The 15,904-nt window shown below is 36.6% G+C and overlaps 2 protein-coding genes across 5 annotated transcripts; one reads left to right on the forward strand and one right to left on the reverse strand.

The window, feature by feature from the left end:
- The first annotated feature begins 4 nt into the window (after positions 1–4).
- On the forward strand, positions 5–1,806 carry LOC139810786 (large ribosomal subunit protein uL5-like). Its single transcript, XM_071774663.1, has 5 exons — positions 5–25; positions 699–863; positions 955–1,104; positions 1,179–1,326; positions 1,630–1,806. Exons 1-5 carry the CDS (start codon positions 20–22, stop codon positions 1,755–1,757), a joined length of 597 nt encoding a protein of 198 aa, XP_071630764.1. The 5' UTR covers positions 5–19; the 3' UTR covers positions 1,758–1,806.
- A 119-nt stretch (positions 1,807–1,925) lies between these two features.
- Positions 1,926–15,859, reverse strand: Qtc (GRIP domain-containing protein quick-to-court). Of its 4 annotated transcripts, XM_071774656.1 has the most exons (10): positions 15,630–15,859; positions 11,606–11,867; positions 10,162–10,448; positions 7,625–7,906; positions 6,515–7,063; positions 6,178–6,414; positions 5,994–6,089; positions 5,198–5,299; positions 4,609–4,667; positions 3,977–4,227 (listed from the first exon to the last, which is right to left on the reverse strand). In XM_071774656.1, the coding sequence occupies exons 2-10, from the start codon at positions 11,832–11,834 to the stop codon at positions 4,206–4,208; spliced, it is 1,863 nt and encodes a 620-aa protein (XP_071630757.1). In that variant the 5' UTR covers positions 11,835–11,867; positions 15,630–15,859; the 3' UTR covers positions 3,977–4,205. The 4 variants fall into 4 exon arrangements, with proteins under 4 accessions (XP_071630755.1, XP_071630756.1, XP_071630757.1 ...); XM_071774654.1 differs by lacking the exon at positions 4,609–4,667 and having other exon boundaries at positions 1,926–4,227; positions 15,630–15,857; XM_071774655.1 differs by lacking the exons at positions 4,609–4,667; positions 5,198–5,299 and having other exon boundaries at positions 1,926–4,227; positions 15,630–15,856.
- Positions 15,860–15,904: the final 45 nt, after the last annotated feature.

Raw genomic sequence — 15,904 nt, forward strand, 5'->3', positions numbered from 1 at the left:
TGTTTGTCTTTTCTTCAATATGGCGGTGAGTTTACGTTCCTTGCTCGAAAAAACTTCTTTTAATCTTCATATATCTTTTACATCACTAAGCTCTAGCAAACATCATTATGACACAGTAATAACTGATACTATCATAAATTATTGATGATATTTATTTTTTTTTTAATTAAACCGATCTTCAAAATTATCGCTGTGATAGGCGGATGAGAGCGCACGCTTGTTTTTAATCGGCATTAGTACATGTATATCTTATTGTTATGTTTATAATAAAGTTTCTTAGTTCATTTGTTCTAAAAAAAAATTTACGTTTAATTAATACATAGATGACTTATTAAAAATATATTTGATCTATGCTGATCAACAGACTGGAAGTACCGAATTATAGGTTAATATTGTTATGTTAATCCTTACTCGCGGTTTTTTTTTTTACATAATTACATGGAATGTAATTTGCATTATATCTCAATTTTCATTGTTATCTTTAGTGATTTCCAATTAAATAGAAGTTGATAATATTCTATATATCCTCCATATAAAGATAAACGCAAAAGTCACGTCTAATTGTGAAACAATTTATCCATAAAATCGGTAAAGGTTCACTCTGTAAATTTAGTAGATTCCTTGAACTGGGGTACATTTTACACCCTACATGAAAAACATTGGATTAAAGGTCTTAATTTTAATCATTTTAATCGCAGGAGCTAAAGAAAGCGTCCGAGAAGAAAATCAGGAAGAAAACCGAGAAGAAGACTAAGGAGCCGAAGGATGCATCCAAAAATATAATGCGTGAAGTCAAAATCCGAAAGTTGTGCTTAAATATTTGCGTGGGCGAATCAGGTGATCGACTGACGCGTGCTGCCAAGGTAGATTTAACATTCTGAACATATTATTTTTGTTTTAATAAAAGTGTTTCCAATGGTCCAATCTTTAGAGTTAAAATAATTTTTCACATAGGTCTTGGAACAACTGACTGGCCAGCAACCAGTGTTTTCTAAGGCTCGATATACGGTACGTTCATTCGGTATCCGCCGTAATGAAAAAATAGCTGTGCATTGTACTGTACGTGGCGCAAAAGCTGAGGAGATTCTGGAACGTGGCTTGAAGGTGAATGAAAAAAAAAAGTCTATACGTATGATTTACGCTTACATTATAATTCTAATGTATTATTTGGGTTACAGGTACGCGAATATGAATTGAGAAAAGAAAACTTTTCTTGCACCGGCAATTTTGGCTTTGGTATTCAAGAGCACATTGACTTGGGAATTAAGTACGATCCCAGTATTGGTATCTACGGTTTAGACTTCTACGTTGTACTTGGACGCCCAGGTTAGTAGTAACTACCTTGATTTCAATTGCATACTGAATGCTTAAAGTAATGTTGCACATTCTGCATCATAGATATCCTTGTTTTATGGTGTTATCTATACATTAAAATGTGCTAGAGAAAATGTTTCATATTTGCAACTCATGCCCACTTCATTTTACTGGGTGTGTTACTTGATTGAGACTACACTTTAATTAAATATTAAAATATTTATATATTATATAAATGTAATAAAAGGATGAAAGTTTCATACCTTATGTATGGATAAATCTAAATGTAAATTATGAAATGTGTTTAATTTGTAGGATTTAACGTAGCTCACAGAAGAAGAAAAACTGGTAAGGTCGGTTTTCAACACCGGCTTACCAAAGAAGATGCTATAAAATGGTTCCAACAAAAGTATGATGGTATTATCATAACAGGAAGGAAGTGATTCACATGTATTTTATATTGTACAATTTAGTAAATAATTTTAACAAAAATTGTCTATATTCTTTAGTAATATATCTAAACCTTGTATCCGTAACACCTTTATGCTGCCGAATCTGCAGATATATTTATGACACTCCGCGAAGCTTTGGAATAAGAAAAAGACTTAATATAAAGCTTTGGAATTTTTATTTAAATTTTTTTTCTATTGCATAATACAATCAAAACACTGACGAGTATGTGGATAAATTAATGAGACAGAATGTTCCTCACCAAGATGCATATAAAAATAAGGATCAAGTAAAACGTGAATTTGTTATTGTACGTAATTATTAAATTCGCGGAAAACACTGTATCAGAGACAAAATTGGACAATATTCTATTTAAAAAGTGTCAAATGCTTATCTCTAGCATTTTTTGTCATTATTTTCGATGGAATGACATTTTATTAGCTATAATCGATCTTACTTAGGCCTAGCATTATAACACCCACATAAAAGGAACTTCATTATAAAATAAACATTATTTTCCACTTCGGAGTTAGAGAAATGTGTGATCGCACTTACATATTATATGAAACTATATTCTTTCCTTGGACATTGGACGTTTTGATACAGTATTACTGTCAATATATATTTTTGTTTCTTGATTTATAAAACATTTATTAGAAGAATGTTGCTTCAAGAAACGATCTGTATGTGCTATGAACGTTCGTACTTATTGGCACCTTCGACGTACACTTTTCAGACTAATTTCATTCGAAATTACAAAAATCTTAGTGCTAAAGAAATTATCGTTTCCATTCATATTGCGATTTTAAATCATATAATATAACACTATTAACATAAACTTTCAGATCACAACATTAAGATTTAAAAAGAAAAAAGGCAAAAAGAAAATTACTTACATCTAATTTTACAATATTCTTATTGCTGAACAAGAGTTCAGAGCTTTGATAACAAAAGGTAACTTTAATCCGATAGTTGGTGCTGGTTGGTGCCAAGCATTAAACTTGATTATAATCAAATATTCATTCACAATAATTAACTGCCTCACTACTCTTTGGTTCTAATTTAAATACATGAAAATATCCCGTAAAAAAATGAATAATTATATTTATAAGACATATAGGAAGTGTGCTCATTTTGATATCCACTAATAGTTGCACTTGTATAACTCTTCACGACCTACTTAACTTGAAGCTACGAGCAGATAAAAAGGCAAGATATATCCTTCAGTCTCCATATTATTACCTTATCTGGACGCCATGTCAGCAGACTTTGATATAGATAATATATACAGGATGATTCAGAGTTACTATACATATATACAATTAAATGATTCTTTTCCATTGTGACCATTTACCTCAAAATCATTTTCTTGTACATATTTAAAAGTTTGAAAGACGGACAAAAACTCTGATCTTTTTATCCTGAATATTGTACATACATACATATACATATATATTATATGTATGTATGTGTATATAGATATATATTTCATTTATAACAAATATATAAATAAATTTATTTATCTATGTCTGTGGGAATCCCCACGTGATAACGAGAAAGATATATATTCAAGTTTTACTCGTATAAAGATGGGCATGCATTTCAAATAATTACGTAAAGATAATAGATAAATTCTCGACTTAGAATTTTCCTTAGCAATTTGTTATATATATCATATATTTCTTGCTCAATTTTAGAATATTTTATTATGATGCAACGCATGCATAATAATCATTGACGAAGTGAAATATGATTTGCAATAACTAGACAATATATCTTTTTTTCGAATGTAACTAGGATATTTATATATCTACTAATTTAGAGCATACAAGTCATGCGATACGCGTGATATTAATTTGTAATACATGGCCATCGCAGAGCATTGATGATATATACAGTCATAAACAAATTCAGTTTAAGCTGTATATAATTTATGCTGTTAAATCCCAGAACTTTAAATATACAAGTAAAAGCAATCTCCTAAAATTGCTAGCTGTTTACAAACTATACGCCATATATATTTTATGGATTAGCTAGCAATTTTTGCAAGAGAAGCATGTTGCTTTTATAATATATATTTTCGATATATCTATCAAGTTTAAAACAAATTTTTTGAACACACATAAAAATGTTGATTTTTAAAAGATACCAAAGACCTAAACGCATTTAAAAATTCGGGTATTAAATCGCATAATGTAACACCAGCCGTCAATAATGATATAACTTTTTTATATTGAAAATTTTTAGAAAATATTATTTTCTCGCTGATCGATAGTATCTATCGATATTGTGCCTTTCCGCATCCGTGAAACCTAAGATACTTTCAATAGCATTTAAGTGACCGTGATGATTCTCCTTATCAGTTAAGAAATAGTAGATCGCCGACTTTAGGAACTGCAGGGTAATTTCTGGGTCGAGAGTACCCTGGCTGCTTCTCGTCTCTACAATACGCCTATACATTGCCTGATCAAAACAGAATAGCGCACTTGTTAAAGAACAAAGTTTTGTGACATTAAAAAAGTGTACAACTGGAAAGTGTTGTATAATTGTTTGTACATATAATGTTTCATCAGATTTGAATTCAGACATATAATGTATAAGATTCAACATAATAATATAGATATAAGTTTTTAATGATTAACAGCATACATGTACAATTGAAAATTATTTGTATATGCCAATTTCGTATCAAGACATAACACAATATTACATTTTTACGCATTAATATCAAGTAGAATTAAATCGATCTATCTGAATTCAAAAATATAGTATACACGTTTTGTATGCACTATGGTGAAAATATGGTGAAAGCGTGCATTGCCTGTAAGCACGTGCAAAACTTACATTGCCCGAAGATAATAAGAGGCTGTTTCTTCCAAGTGCACTGGATAACATCGCCCGATCTAAGAGCAACGTATAGAAGTATAAACCATCTACGTTTGTGCTTCATTGAGTCCGCATGCAATTGTTGCAGCAAGCATTCACTAACGCGAATGTAAAGGAAAGAAAGATACGAGGAGCGCAATCGTGTTCTTTTCCACACGCCCTTATCTATTCAAGAACTGATCGCCCTGCCGACAACTTATGTCGGCAAGTTCTCAACAAAAGTTCTCCCCAAAGTTAACGTCACTCCTTTCACTTACGGATGAGTGACGATTACTCTGAGATAACACGGAATTACTAAGTTACAAAATAACAAGTTATTCAGATAAGTCACAAAAAAGATCTCCAATTAAATACATTCATCTAATTTCGGAATTTATAAGAGGAAACCACAGCAAACATTACATTTATGTCAGAATATCAGCTCTTGATGCAGTAAAACATTGATAGAATACCGGTGCATCGAATATGCGAACAACTGCTACTTTAAGGGCGATAAAAAGTGGATGAGAATTGCGTCATCACGTCGCAGCCGAGTTAAGATACAGACCTTACGTGTGCCAAGGACCCAGAGAGAAACAGCCTCCTGAGCGCTTAATAAACTTTGGCTACGTTCGGCTGAAATGTGAGGTTCAGGCGAGTAGCTTGTGTCCTGGAGTGTGAGCGGCGACCAAAAAAAGTGGCACATCGTTAGTACAAGAGTATTGTGAACTACGAGGATGCTCGAAATGTGATGTACACGCCTAACAAGTGTAATAAATAATATGATAAATGTGAGAAATAAATAAACAATGTCTGCGAAACAAATAAAAAAGCTGATTGGATTACGTAAAAAAAAAACGCGCTTTTGAGATTCACTTTATTAGATGTGTTATTATGTTAGCATAATTAATCGCTAGCACAAATCTTGCTCTCTCCCTCTCTCTCAATCGTGAGAAAATCAGTTATTTTACGAATTTTGGTATACCTATACTTTAGGTAGAATGCATCTAAAAAGAATAAGACACACTAATGATTAAGCAAGGAAAATAAGAATGCAAATGTCGAACTAATAAGAGACTCATTTGTGCAAATATCGCAATGCAATCTAATATTATGAAAGCTCGTTGATGACAACAAAAATGATGAATTCGCTGAAAAAGACTGTGGCATATAATAACTAGTGTTTGAAACGCTTAAAAATCATAACAAAAATTCTATTTGAGATATATTAATAGCAATTGAAAATTCCTCTCATCTTGCAAAAGACGAATAAAATTTTCAGTCAATCTGCTACGTCGCTGTATTGCCATATTTGTCAACGTAGGACTTATAGAATCGTAAATTATAAATAAATCACATCTCACCTTAATATTCTCTAACTCAGCTTGCGTGACAGTTAGCTGTTGAAGCAACTCTGCAACGGTGACTTTAGGCGGTGATTGATGCGCCTGCACGAATATCTGTAATTTTATGAAAAGTACTCTTACCATTGTCGATCTTGCTTACGTTTTCCATCCTTACGTTTTATCTTCGATATATCTATCATACCTGATCGGCTTGTTCGATGCGCGCCGCTTCTTGACCTTTGGCATACATTTTCAGGTACATTTGCTTATTTCTTTCTTCCTGCTCACTCAAAAGCGTCTTCTGGTCATTAAGCTCAGTCTTCACAGCCTCTAATTCCAATTCTAATTCACGCGCGCGAGCTTCGGCAATGTCCATAGCCGGGCGCATTTCGCAGTAACGAGTATTAACCTCAGATAATTGATTCAACAAGCTTTCCACCTACAAATATATTACCAATGTAAAAAATCATAGTTTTTTATTTTTTAGAAGAATGAAGAAGGAAAAAGTTATGATCAGTCGAACGAAAGTCTTTACTGACCTTGTCATTGTGCTTCTGTTTAAGCTCCTGCAACTCATCAACATGCCGCCTATGCATATCCTCGATTCTACCTTCGTAATGACTAACTAATCGACGTCTCTCTTCATCTCGTTCTTCGCTCGTTGGCGTCACAGGATTCGTATCAGGAACAATATCGTCGGATACCGTATTAGCACACGTTGTCGTGCTGACAGTAATCTCCGGCTGTGACTCAGGGAGACACACGGAGTCTTTCGAATGGACGGAACCGTCTTCGAAGTGTCCAGAATCAGCTAATGACGAGGGGAGATCCGTGTGCACGCGCTTTTCCGGCGTTTCCGGACTGGTGACGGGTTTCTCCGCGGCGCCTTCATCAGGAAGATCCTTGCTTGGCGATTCCGGCGAAAAGGGATTGTTCTCGCGCACGGTGAGAGCGTCGCTGCTATCCGTTCGCTCATCTGGACTGTTCAGAGAAGCCTTGTACAACCTCAACTCTACGACCTCCTTCGTCAAACGCAAGATCTCCCGATCCTTCTCATCGATCTCCTTGCGCGCCTCCTTCAACAGAGCCTAGATATAACCGAGAGAGATATTAACAGCCACATAATTTTGACAAAGAAAAAATAAAATTATATTAATTAAGTATACGGGTAAACTATTTGAGTCTCGTTATCTCATCACCAATTCCAGATTAAATGATTGTTAATCAATTATGAAATTTAGACTTCTCAAGAGACTGAGTCACGAATGATATTTTCAATTCAAGAGATAGAGTATATTTTGTATATTGCGCTTAATTTACAAGGCTAATAAAGAAAAATTTAAGAGCGGAATGAGTAACGAATAAGATCTACAGTTCTTACACACCCTGGTGAGAAAATTTCTCATATTTTCTAAAAAATTTCTTAAGAGAATTTCTTATATAGTTTACAATATATTTAGATTTCTACAAAGAAATGTATTAGCGGGAAAAATATTTCAATATTATTTTGTCTGTTTTTCTGAAAAATGTTCCAATTCATATAAAAAATCTTAAAATTCTAAGAAAGCCTTGAAATTTTTATAGAAATTCTGTTTAATAATATAAAAACTCTGAGACATTTTTCCACCAGGGTAATAGGAATTAATTACCTGAAATTTTCGAACTTGTTTAGCCGCTCTCTGAGTAGGCGTAAGGTATTGTTCGTTGTCGCCGACATAATTCGAGCAGTGCACGACATATTTTCGCGACCGACCGGACCAGGTGGTGCCGTTCAACGCGAAGGAGGCATGCTCGCAGGCGCTCGCTGTGCTGCAAGCGCTGCTGTAACTCTTGACGCTCTCGGCATCGCTGTCATCGTTGACTCCCGCTGTCGTCGATCTCCCAGAGGCCGCGTGACCTGGCCGCGGCCTCACCGGTGTCAGTGAGAGACTCTACGGTACATTATTCCTTAAGCAACATCCGTCAGCGCGACTCATTAAAACAGATACGAATAGAATAGACAATATACAATGCGTATATGGTGATGTTAATTTTATAGATACAATCACACAGCGTTAAATTAATGATTGTTTGAAGTATGGGAATAGCTTCGAAACTTTCAGGAGATTTAAAGATACCGCGTTGATAGAAATATAATCGTTCAGCTAAATCAGTAATTGCTTGAAGTACGGTAATAGAATTTTTTTTAAGTAGCGTTTTTAAAGACCTAAAATATGTAACTTAATATAAGTTTACGTTAAATCGAATGTAATTCGAATTTTACGATAGTTACTAAACAAGTAAAGAAAGCTTCTAAAAAGCATATAAATGCTATTTCCAAAATTAAGTAGTACCAGTTTAAATTAAGTTCAATTAGAAGATATTAGAAATATGTAAGAAATATTTTTGCATTGCGTGAGTCTGTGCTCGTTGCCTCGTGCTGGGTTTAATTTAATTCGTTATAACTAAATGTTTCGTTAACATTTTTCGAATTACCTCCAAAATTGCTTAAGTGGAGTAGAAAAACGTAACTAATTATTTCGTTAACTTTTCTCGATTACTTTCAAAATTTTTAAGTCCTTAGCTGACTTAAAAAAATAGCCATTTGTTAACAATAAATTAGAGAAAAGGCCATTTACGGTCCAGGCTTGGTAGTCTAATAATAATATCGTAATGAATTTATACTTTTTCTGCGCGCTGATTTTTCGCAATACATTCTTTACAGTGATTTAATAAGGATGCTTATTAGCATCAAAAATTAAATCGATTATCGATTTAAGTATGTGGATTTACTGTTCTAACAAAGAGCTATGTTTTAAGACTGATAAAAGATCGGCGCGTAGGTTACTGACAATGAGTTTGGAAAAAGTATACAAAATTCACACAACATTATTATTATATAGGCTACCAAAAAGATCCAGCCTGGACCGTAAATGGCATATTCTCTAATTCTAATTGGTTATATAACGGTTCTGTTTTACTTATTATTATTAACGTTATTGTTTTGTTAACATTTTTCCTAGGTTCTTAGCAATGTTATAGAAAAAACGATAGTTAACTCTTCTGTTAACGCTTCTTAGTTATCCAAAATTTTTAGTTCTTTAAGGGAATTTAAAAAAAAAATAGCTATTTCGTTAATGCTTCTCGATAATCTCCAAAATTTCTAGGTTCTTAAGCAGATTAGAAAAAAAGAACAGCTAACTCTTTCGTTAACGCTTCTCAATTATCTCCAAAATTCCTAAGTCCTTAAGCAGATTAGAAAGAATAATAACTAACTATCTTGTTAACGTTTCTCGATTATCTCTAAAATTCTCAAGTCTTTAAGGGAATATTAGAAAAAAATAACTATTTCGTTAACACGTTAACTATTTCTCAATTATCTTGAAAATTTCCAAGTTCTAAGAAGGATTAGAAAAAAAAACCTAAAGGCACGGCTTATGTACAATGGCTCGTGGAAATCGATACGTGGGTGGATTTATAACGAGTTGCCTACCTGTTGGACGATTTCTTATATTTACTACACTTGGAATAATGACACTCATCTAGGGTATATCTACCCGGTCACGCAAAGGCGGACAGGCCGACTACAGGCTCAACGTGCGAATCGCCCGTTAATCAACGGAACTTCGAGCGTCGTCCCGAAGTTACGGTTAGCACAAAATAAAGGTAAAGGTCTCCATATCAAGATTCTGATACACGCCACACATAAAAGTCAGAGATAAATTTCTTCTATAGTTCTTGCCGAGGACTTTAGTGGATCTTAGAACATGAGCGGTAACAAATCGCACTTTAATGATCTTAATACGCTTGTCGTTGCGTGAAAGAATATAAAGGAAATATAAAAGAACGAATATATCGAGCATTCGTACAGAATATTCTATGCTAACACCGGTGTAACGAGCAAAGCGCGCGGAGCAATCCCGGTAGTGCTCTTCAGTTTTAAACCGTTCAATCTTTAATGCAATCCCGGGATTGCGGAGCTACCGTTTGCGTGTCTCTTTAGTTTTTGCTTCCTCGCGCGATACGATAAGAGATCGTAATCGCCGCCGAAGAAGCTCCTCGTCGAGCAGCCGTGCGGCAGTCGATACTTGAAACTTAACTCGGAGCAAACTCGTCTACGTAGTGCGTAGCGACGTTGACGATTCCCTCCGGACTTGGGAGACAATTCCTTCTAAGTAGGAGCTAGACGTGTCAGCGAGTTACTCACGAAGGATCGTTGTCGCGGCGAGTCGGTTCCATTCTCCGTGATGACCGGGAAGATACGATGATCCGGATGTTGATGCTGCTGCGGCGACTGCAGGAGGTGGTTGTGACGACGGGGATGGTGTTGGTGGCCGACCAGGGCCGTGCTGGCTGCGACGGCGGCGGTGGTGGGTCGCGGATGATGTGGTAGTAGTCGTTCGCCGCGCAAGCGCAAGCTCGCGGCGCGACGCAGAGCCGACGGCGACGGCCTCGGTATACGGGAGTCCAACGAAGACGGCGGCGAGGTAGTAGCTGCTCATAGTACATTCCGGTTAATAATTGAGTAGCGGGAGATGGAATCATGATCGAGAGCGGGCTATAGAGAAAGGTCTGTGCATCGCGCATTCGCTTTTAAAGATCAGAGATTCGAGGGTAATCTAGTACTTATTTCTTTAAAAGCTTCTTTAAAAAATCGATATAATCTTTTGAAGACAATCTTCTTTCGTAATTAGGAATCTTCTGGGATCTTCTTTCAACGAATGTCGATTAAACCACTTTCAGCAATGAAATGGAAATTATACGCATTGATTTCGTCTTCTAAACTTTGCGATATTCGCGATTGAGGTTTCAGCAACGTTTAATAAGTTTTGATATCGCCGATTTTGGGAGCTTTCCAGCAAACGACACAAATCGACACAAGTATCGTTTTATCTTTGTTACTACTCATTGCCAAAAAAGAAAGATAGAACGATGTTTGTATCGACTTGTGTCGCTTGCTGGAAAGCTCCCTTTAACTAATATTGTGAAATCTTGAGTTCTAAAGTTTTTAAATTTTAGAAAAAGATTTTATATTTATATGCCTTGATCGTATTTTCTCTTGATGGTAAATTCTTAATCGCAATCGCAGTTCGAGCACGTAGAAATATAAATTTTTTCGGGATAGATTATGTGTGAGCTGTGTGAGCCTCAATTGCCTAAATTCGTTAGAATTTTAAAGTTATAGAAAATAAATGACGAATGACACAATTTCTAAGTAAATCTAACAAAATCTAAAAACAGATTTCCATAACACGAGTTACGACGGTTGACAAACGGAGAGGAACATCAAGGAAAGACAAAACAACGATAAAATCAGTTTACAAAAGTGACATTTAGGAAAAACAAAAATAAAACTTTGAAATTGAATTGATTGAAAGTGACATTGGACAGTAGAGAGTGATACTCGAAACAATTACTTTTTCGGACGATTTTGCAAACCGCGCGAATAAAACACCACGGTAAAGCAAAAATATTGAATTTAGGATGCATTTGTCAATCCAGATTACGTGAAACAAACAAAATATTCAGAGCTCTATCTCAAATCTATTATAATCCTCCAGTTGTTTGGAGCAAGATGTAAGTCTAATAATAGCGTCGGTCGCCAATTAATGCAGACGTAATCTCTGCGCAGGATTTTCCATCCTACTTACTAGGGCTACCAGCTGATCCGGCATCTGACACGTGGGTAGAATTGGTGGTTGTGGCAGTGACCTTGTCGGTCGCGGTGACGGCACACGTTGCCAGGATCGGCGTCACGGGGGACGTCGGGATGATGGTCGCGGTGGCGTGAGTTGATTGACCCGGGTGAGTTGATTGCACCAGCTGCAAGGACTGATGCGGAGAAGATTCTTCGTTGTCGTAACGAGCCATTCTGTCCATCCCGGCTTATCTCGGCGCCGTGACGACTATCACCTGATGATGCGAGGAGAAAACATAGCTGTTTATTGCCCGAGGAATTCAGAATTTGAACATCTAAGATCTCGAGAAAAATGCGTAAAACGAAATCTTGAAACGAAAGATCGCAATGGTAAAATGCACGTGAAATGATTCGTCCGGGATTAACGCAAGATATAATTAATATTTTACTTTATTACTGTTAATATGTACATTCTGTATTCTGTACGCACTTGTGCGAATATAGATTGAAATGATCTAACAAGCAATCTTCAGTTCTTTTTTTCAGTCGGAATTTGTGGAATAAATATATTTATTTGTCCGCAATCACGACGTTGTTATCTCTCAAAGTTTTGTTTAATCTTTCCTAAGGTCATATCTAGCTCGTAAGAAAACAGTGTCAGAGTCAATGATGCATCGGCGTGCTTATCTCAGAAAGCAAATTCTTCCAAACCCCCGTCGTAGTAATATAAATGATCCTTCGGCAAACAGGAAAAGGTGGTGTTGGCCGAGGTCGAGGACATATCGATTGAACGGAGGCGCTACCGTGCGCTGAACCTAGGTCAGTTGTCTATCTGAACCAGTTCCTGGTAAAGATTTTTAGAGAGCGCAACATTGTCTGGGAATTCCGGACGAATCTCAAATTCATTCTCGCCCGTAAAATTTTACTTTATCTAAATTTATCTAAAAATAAAAGACTTTTTCAAAAATTACAAGATTTAGAAAAATGCGTAAGTGGGCGTAAAGAGTTCTCCGATAAAAAATTAAATTATTATAATTAAATTAAGTTAAATTAATTAAATTTTTTGTTATCTGTTTTTGTGTATGAATTAAATTCACATAGATCTATTTCTAATTAAATTTTTCTGTACATAAGAAGAAAAAAAATAAATTTTAATAAATTACAGATAGTAAATAATCTGCATTAGAAATAATAAATCTATATAATAAATAAATAAATACAATAAATTGCGCACGAATTTGAAGCGCACGTTTTTCGCGGATATAGTCACAACAGCAAGGAGCTCGAACACGCAAGTGCTCGAAGTCATTCGCACAATTGTCGGGTGCATTAAGCGTGCCGTATACAGTTGTTAACTCCGCGTGTAGGTGTACTTCGTCCTTGCGGTAACCGCGGAAGCCGGATACGAGACCGTAATTTCGCGGCGAACTTTAGAATGATTAGCAGAATTACGTAAAAAGCTTTTAAAGGGATTGTGCGTGTGAATTCCGAACGTGAATCTCGAATTTGCTCTCTCGAGATGTACAAAAAAATCCAAGAGACGTATACAAATAAACGGACGTATAAAAAAGCGTACGTATATTAAATTACCCAATTTTTGATGAATGTATAAATAAGAAATCGCAAGTTAAAATAACGGTGATAAGTTATCATTTTATAGGACAAACAATAAAGAATTAGATAAAGAATTGTCTGTTTTGACGCATTCTTTATAGAACTTAAAAAAAAAAAAAAAAAAAAAAAGCATAAAATTGTAAAATAATATTTAGTTAAAGTTCCTAAACATGGTAAATTAAAAAATCATGTAAGTAATCACGAAACGCAACGAATCCATTGTTGTAATAAGAGATTCAAATAATTTCGCACAAAATAATCCCTGATTTTTAAAATAAAGACTTTTAGCTAACTAGCATAGAAGCGAAGTTACTTTACAAACAAACATCGATCCGGTCGAATTCGTTTGCATTCGTTTGACTTAGTTTGAAGGTCTCTAATTTGACTTATTCTGGACGTTCCTTATTTCGTTCATATTTCACAAAAGAAAATCCAGACTCGCGATCTCCTTCTCGTGACGTAGAACTTTTCGAGTTTGTAATGCAAACACAGAATATTTCAGTTTGGGAGCCTCATTACGTAAATCGATCGTAACGCGCTCGGCGGTTTCGACATCGCCGAGTTTACGAAAGGTAAATTAAAGCCGAGAACGCGGAATAATCTCCGCTCGACTTCGGGTGTCGAAAGGACAGTCGAAATGAAGTGAAAGGCGCGAAATGAAGGAGAACCGCGACCTTTATCGAAATAAAATAATCGATCGGGGGCCACATTCTATTTCAAGGATATTCTGCGATATTATGCCAGCGTTTGCTTCGCCGACACGGGGAGGGTATCCCCGATACCATAAGGCGACCGTAAATAATGTCGCGTAAAAACATTCATTTGTTTACAAATACGCGCCACGCAAGTCACGTACTTCCGCAACCCCCGCAAATCCCGTTCCTCCTTAAGCCTGTAGTACCAGATTACAGATTGAGATTGAGATTGAAATTGGATTGAAATTTAACCAATTAGAGTATTACAGCAAAGTTTACTAGTAAACTTGAGATTAGTTTTCACTATTCTAATTGATTAAATTTCAATCCAATCTCAATCCTAATCCGCGGTTTGATACGGGCTTTACTCGCTTTTGCCCGAATCAATATACAGAATTAATGCGTCTGCAGTAACGTCTCGCTCTCTATTGGACAGGGCAGGGAACATATTGATTCGTTCATTCAATAATGCAATTTGTTATTTCTGCATTGGCTGAAGATAATTAGTTTGTCTACTTCCGCGATCCGTTGCTCCTCGCTCGCTTTTCGCTTGCAGTAAAAAAATTTCATTTATATTTATTATACAACAAATATTATAACTTATCCATTCTAATACAATCAGTTAATAGAGATTAGATAATTTGTTGATTACATTTCTATAAGAAATATAATTTCCAAATTATCCTACAGAAATATAATTTGTTAATTATATTTCTATAGGATTGATATAGAGAAACCTTAACAGCAGAGAGGACAAAATAATGAGAGCTGAGAACAAAAAGAATAATCCTTTACGATACTCGATATATTTGTTTAAATATAATTAACACGATGCGTTCTGGCATATTGTAAAATTTCAACAAATAACACGACATATTTTTGAACAAACAATATATCGATAGATCGATAAAGTGATAAATCCTTTAAACGAACGGGTCGATACTTTTCGCGCACGCGAACGCACTCGAGCGACCGATCGACGCGAAATATTAGCGACGCGCGCGTTATATAACGCAAGTAAAGTATAATCTGGTATAATTATAAGTAAATTGGCGCGTTAACGGAGTGGAGACTGGGAAACGAAACGCTCGCGATTAACATCGAGCGAATCCGAAGTGTATTCCTATTCGTAGAGCGCAAAAAGATAGCTATCGGCTTGCCAACGTGCTTCTCACGCTCGACGACGTTTCCACTTTCGTGAGAAAATATCGATATACCGTCAGCGACGATATTTTTCGGTCGCGTATTTTTTTTTTCGTCAATCCATCGGTGATATCTCGCGATAAGGCGCGTCACGTCGTAGGTGACGTAGATTATTAATTCTTTTCAAACATTACTTGCTCTTTCCGCAACGGGCAGAAATCAAACGTTGGAACTGGAAGGGAAAGAAAATGAACGAGACGAGAGACGAGATTGGAGGGAACTGGGAGAACTGCGGACGCGACTGCGGCTGGAAAAGAAGCTGGGGAAAAAAAAAGCGACCGTTGTCAATTTAACGCGAGTGTCGATTGTCGGCGCGTATCGTTCAAAAACTGCTCTCTCCACTCTCCACGCTTTCGTCTTTCTCCTCCTCCACCTCTTTCCCGCCGCCCTCGCGCCACGCCGACGAGACGCTGCGTAACCAGCGTAACATATGTAGCGATCGTGGATCCGACGGACCGACGACCGAGGAGCGAGGAGAGGAGAGCGAGGGAGGGAATCGCGAGATGCTCGCGCGCGGGCACTCACCTCGGTGAAAAGCGCACCGGTACCGTGGGCGAGACACGTTCGATCATTCGCCGTTTGTTTTTCCCGAAGCTGCAGATTTCCTCGAAGCGGAGGCAGGCGGCGTCACAAGTCACAATCCGTTCGCGAGAATCAACAAATCCGCGAGGAAAGACACTTGGCTTGACGCACTCACTGTCGAACACCGACTGTCACTCCGGACGGGGGCCACGTGGTCCTGCCGCAGAAGTCGGAATGAGATTCGCGACTGTGCGAGATCGGGCAACCCCTCCCCCTCT

Source organism: Temnothorax longispinosus, chromosome 3 (assembly GCF_030848805.1).
Source record: "Temnothorax longispinosus isolate EJ_2023e chromosome 3, Tlon_JGU_v1, whole genome shotgun sequence".
Classification (NCBI taxonomy): Eukaryota; Metazoa; Arthropoda; class Insecta; order Hymenoptera; family Formicidae; genus Temnothorax; species Temnothorax longispinosus.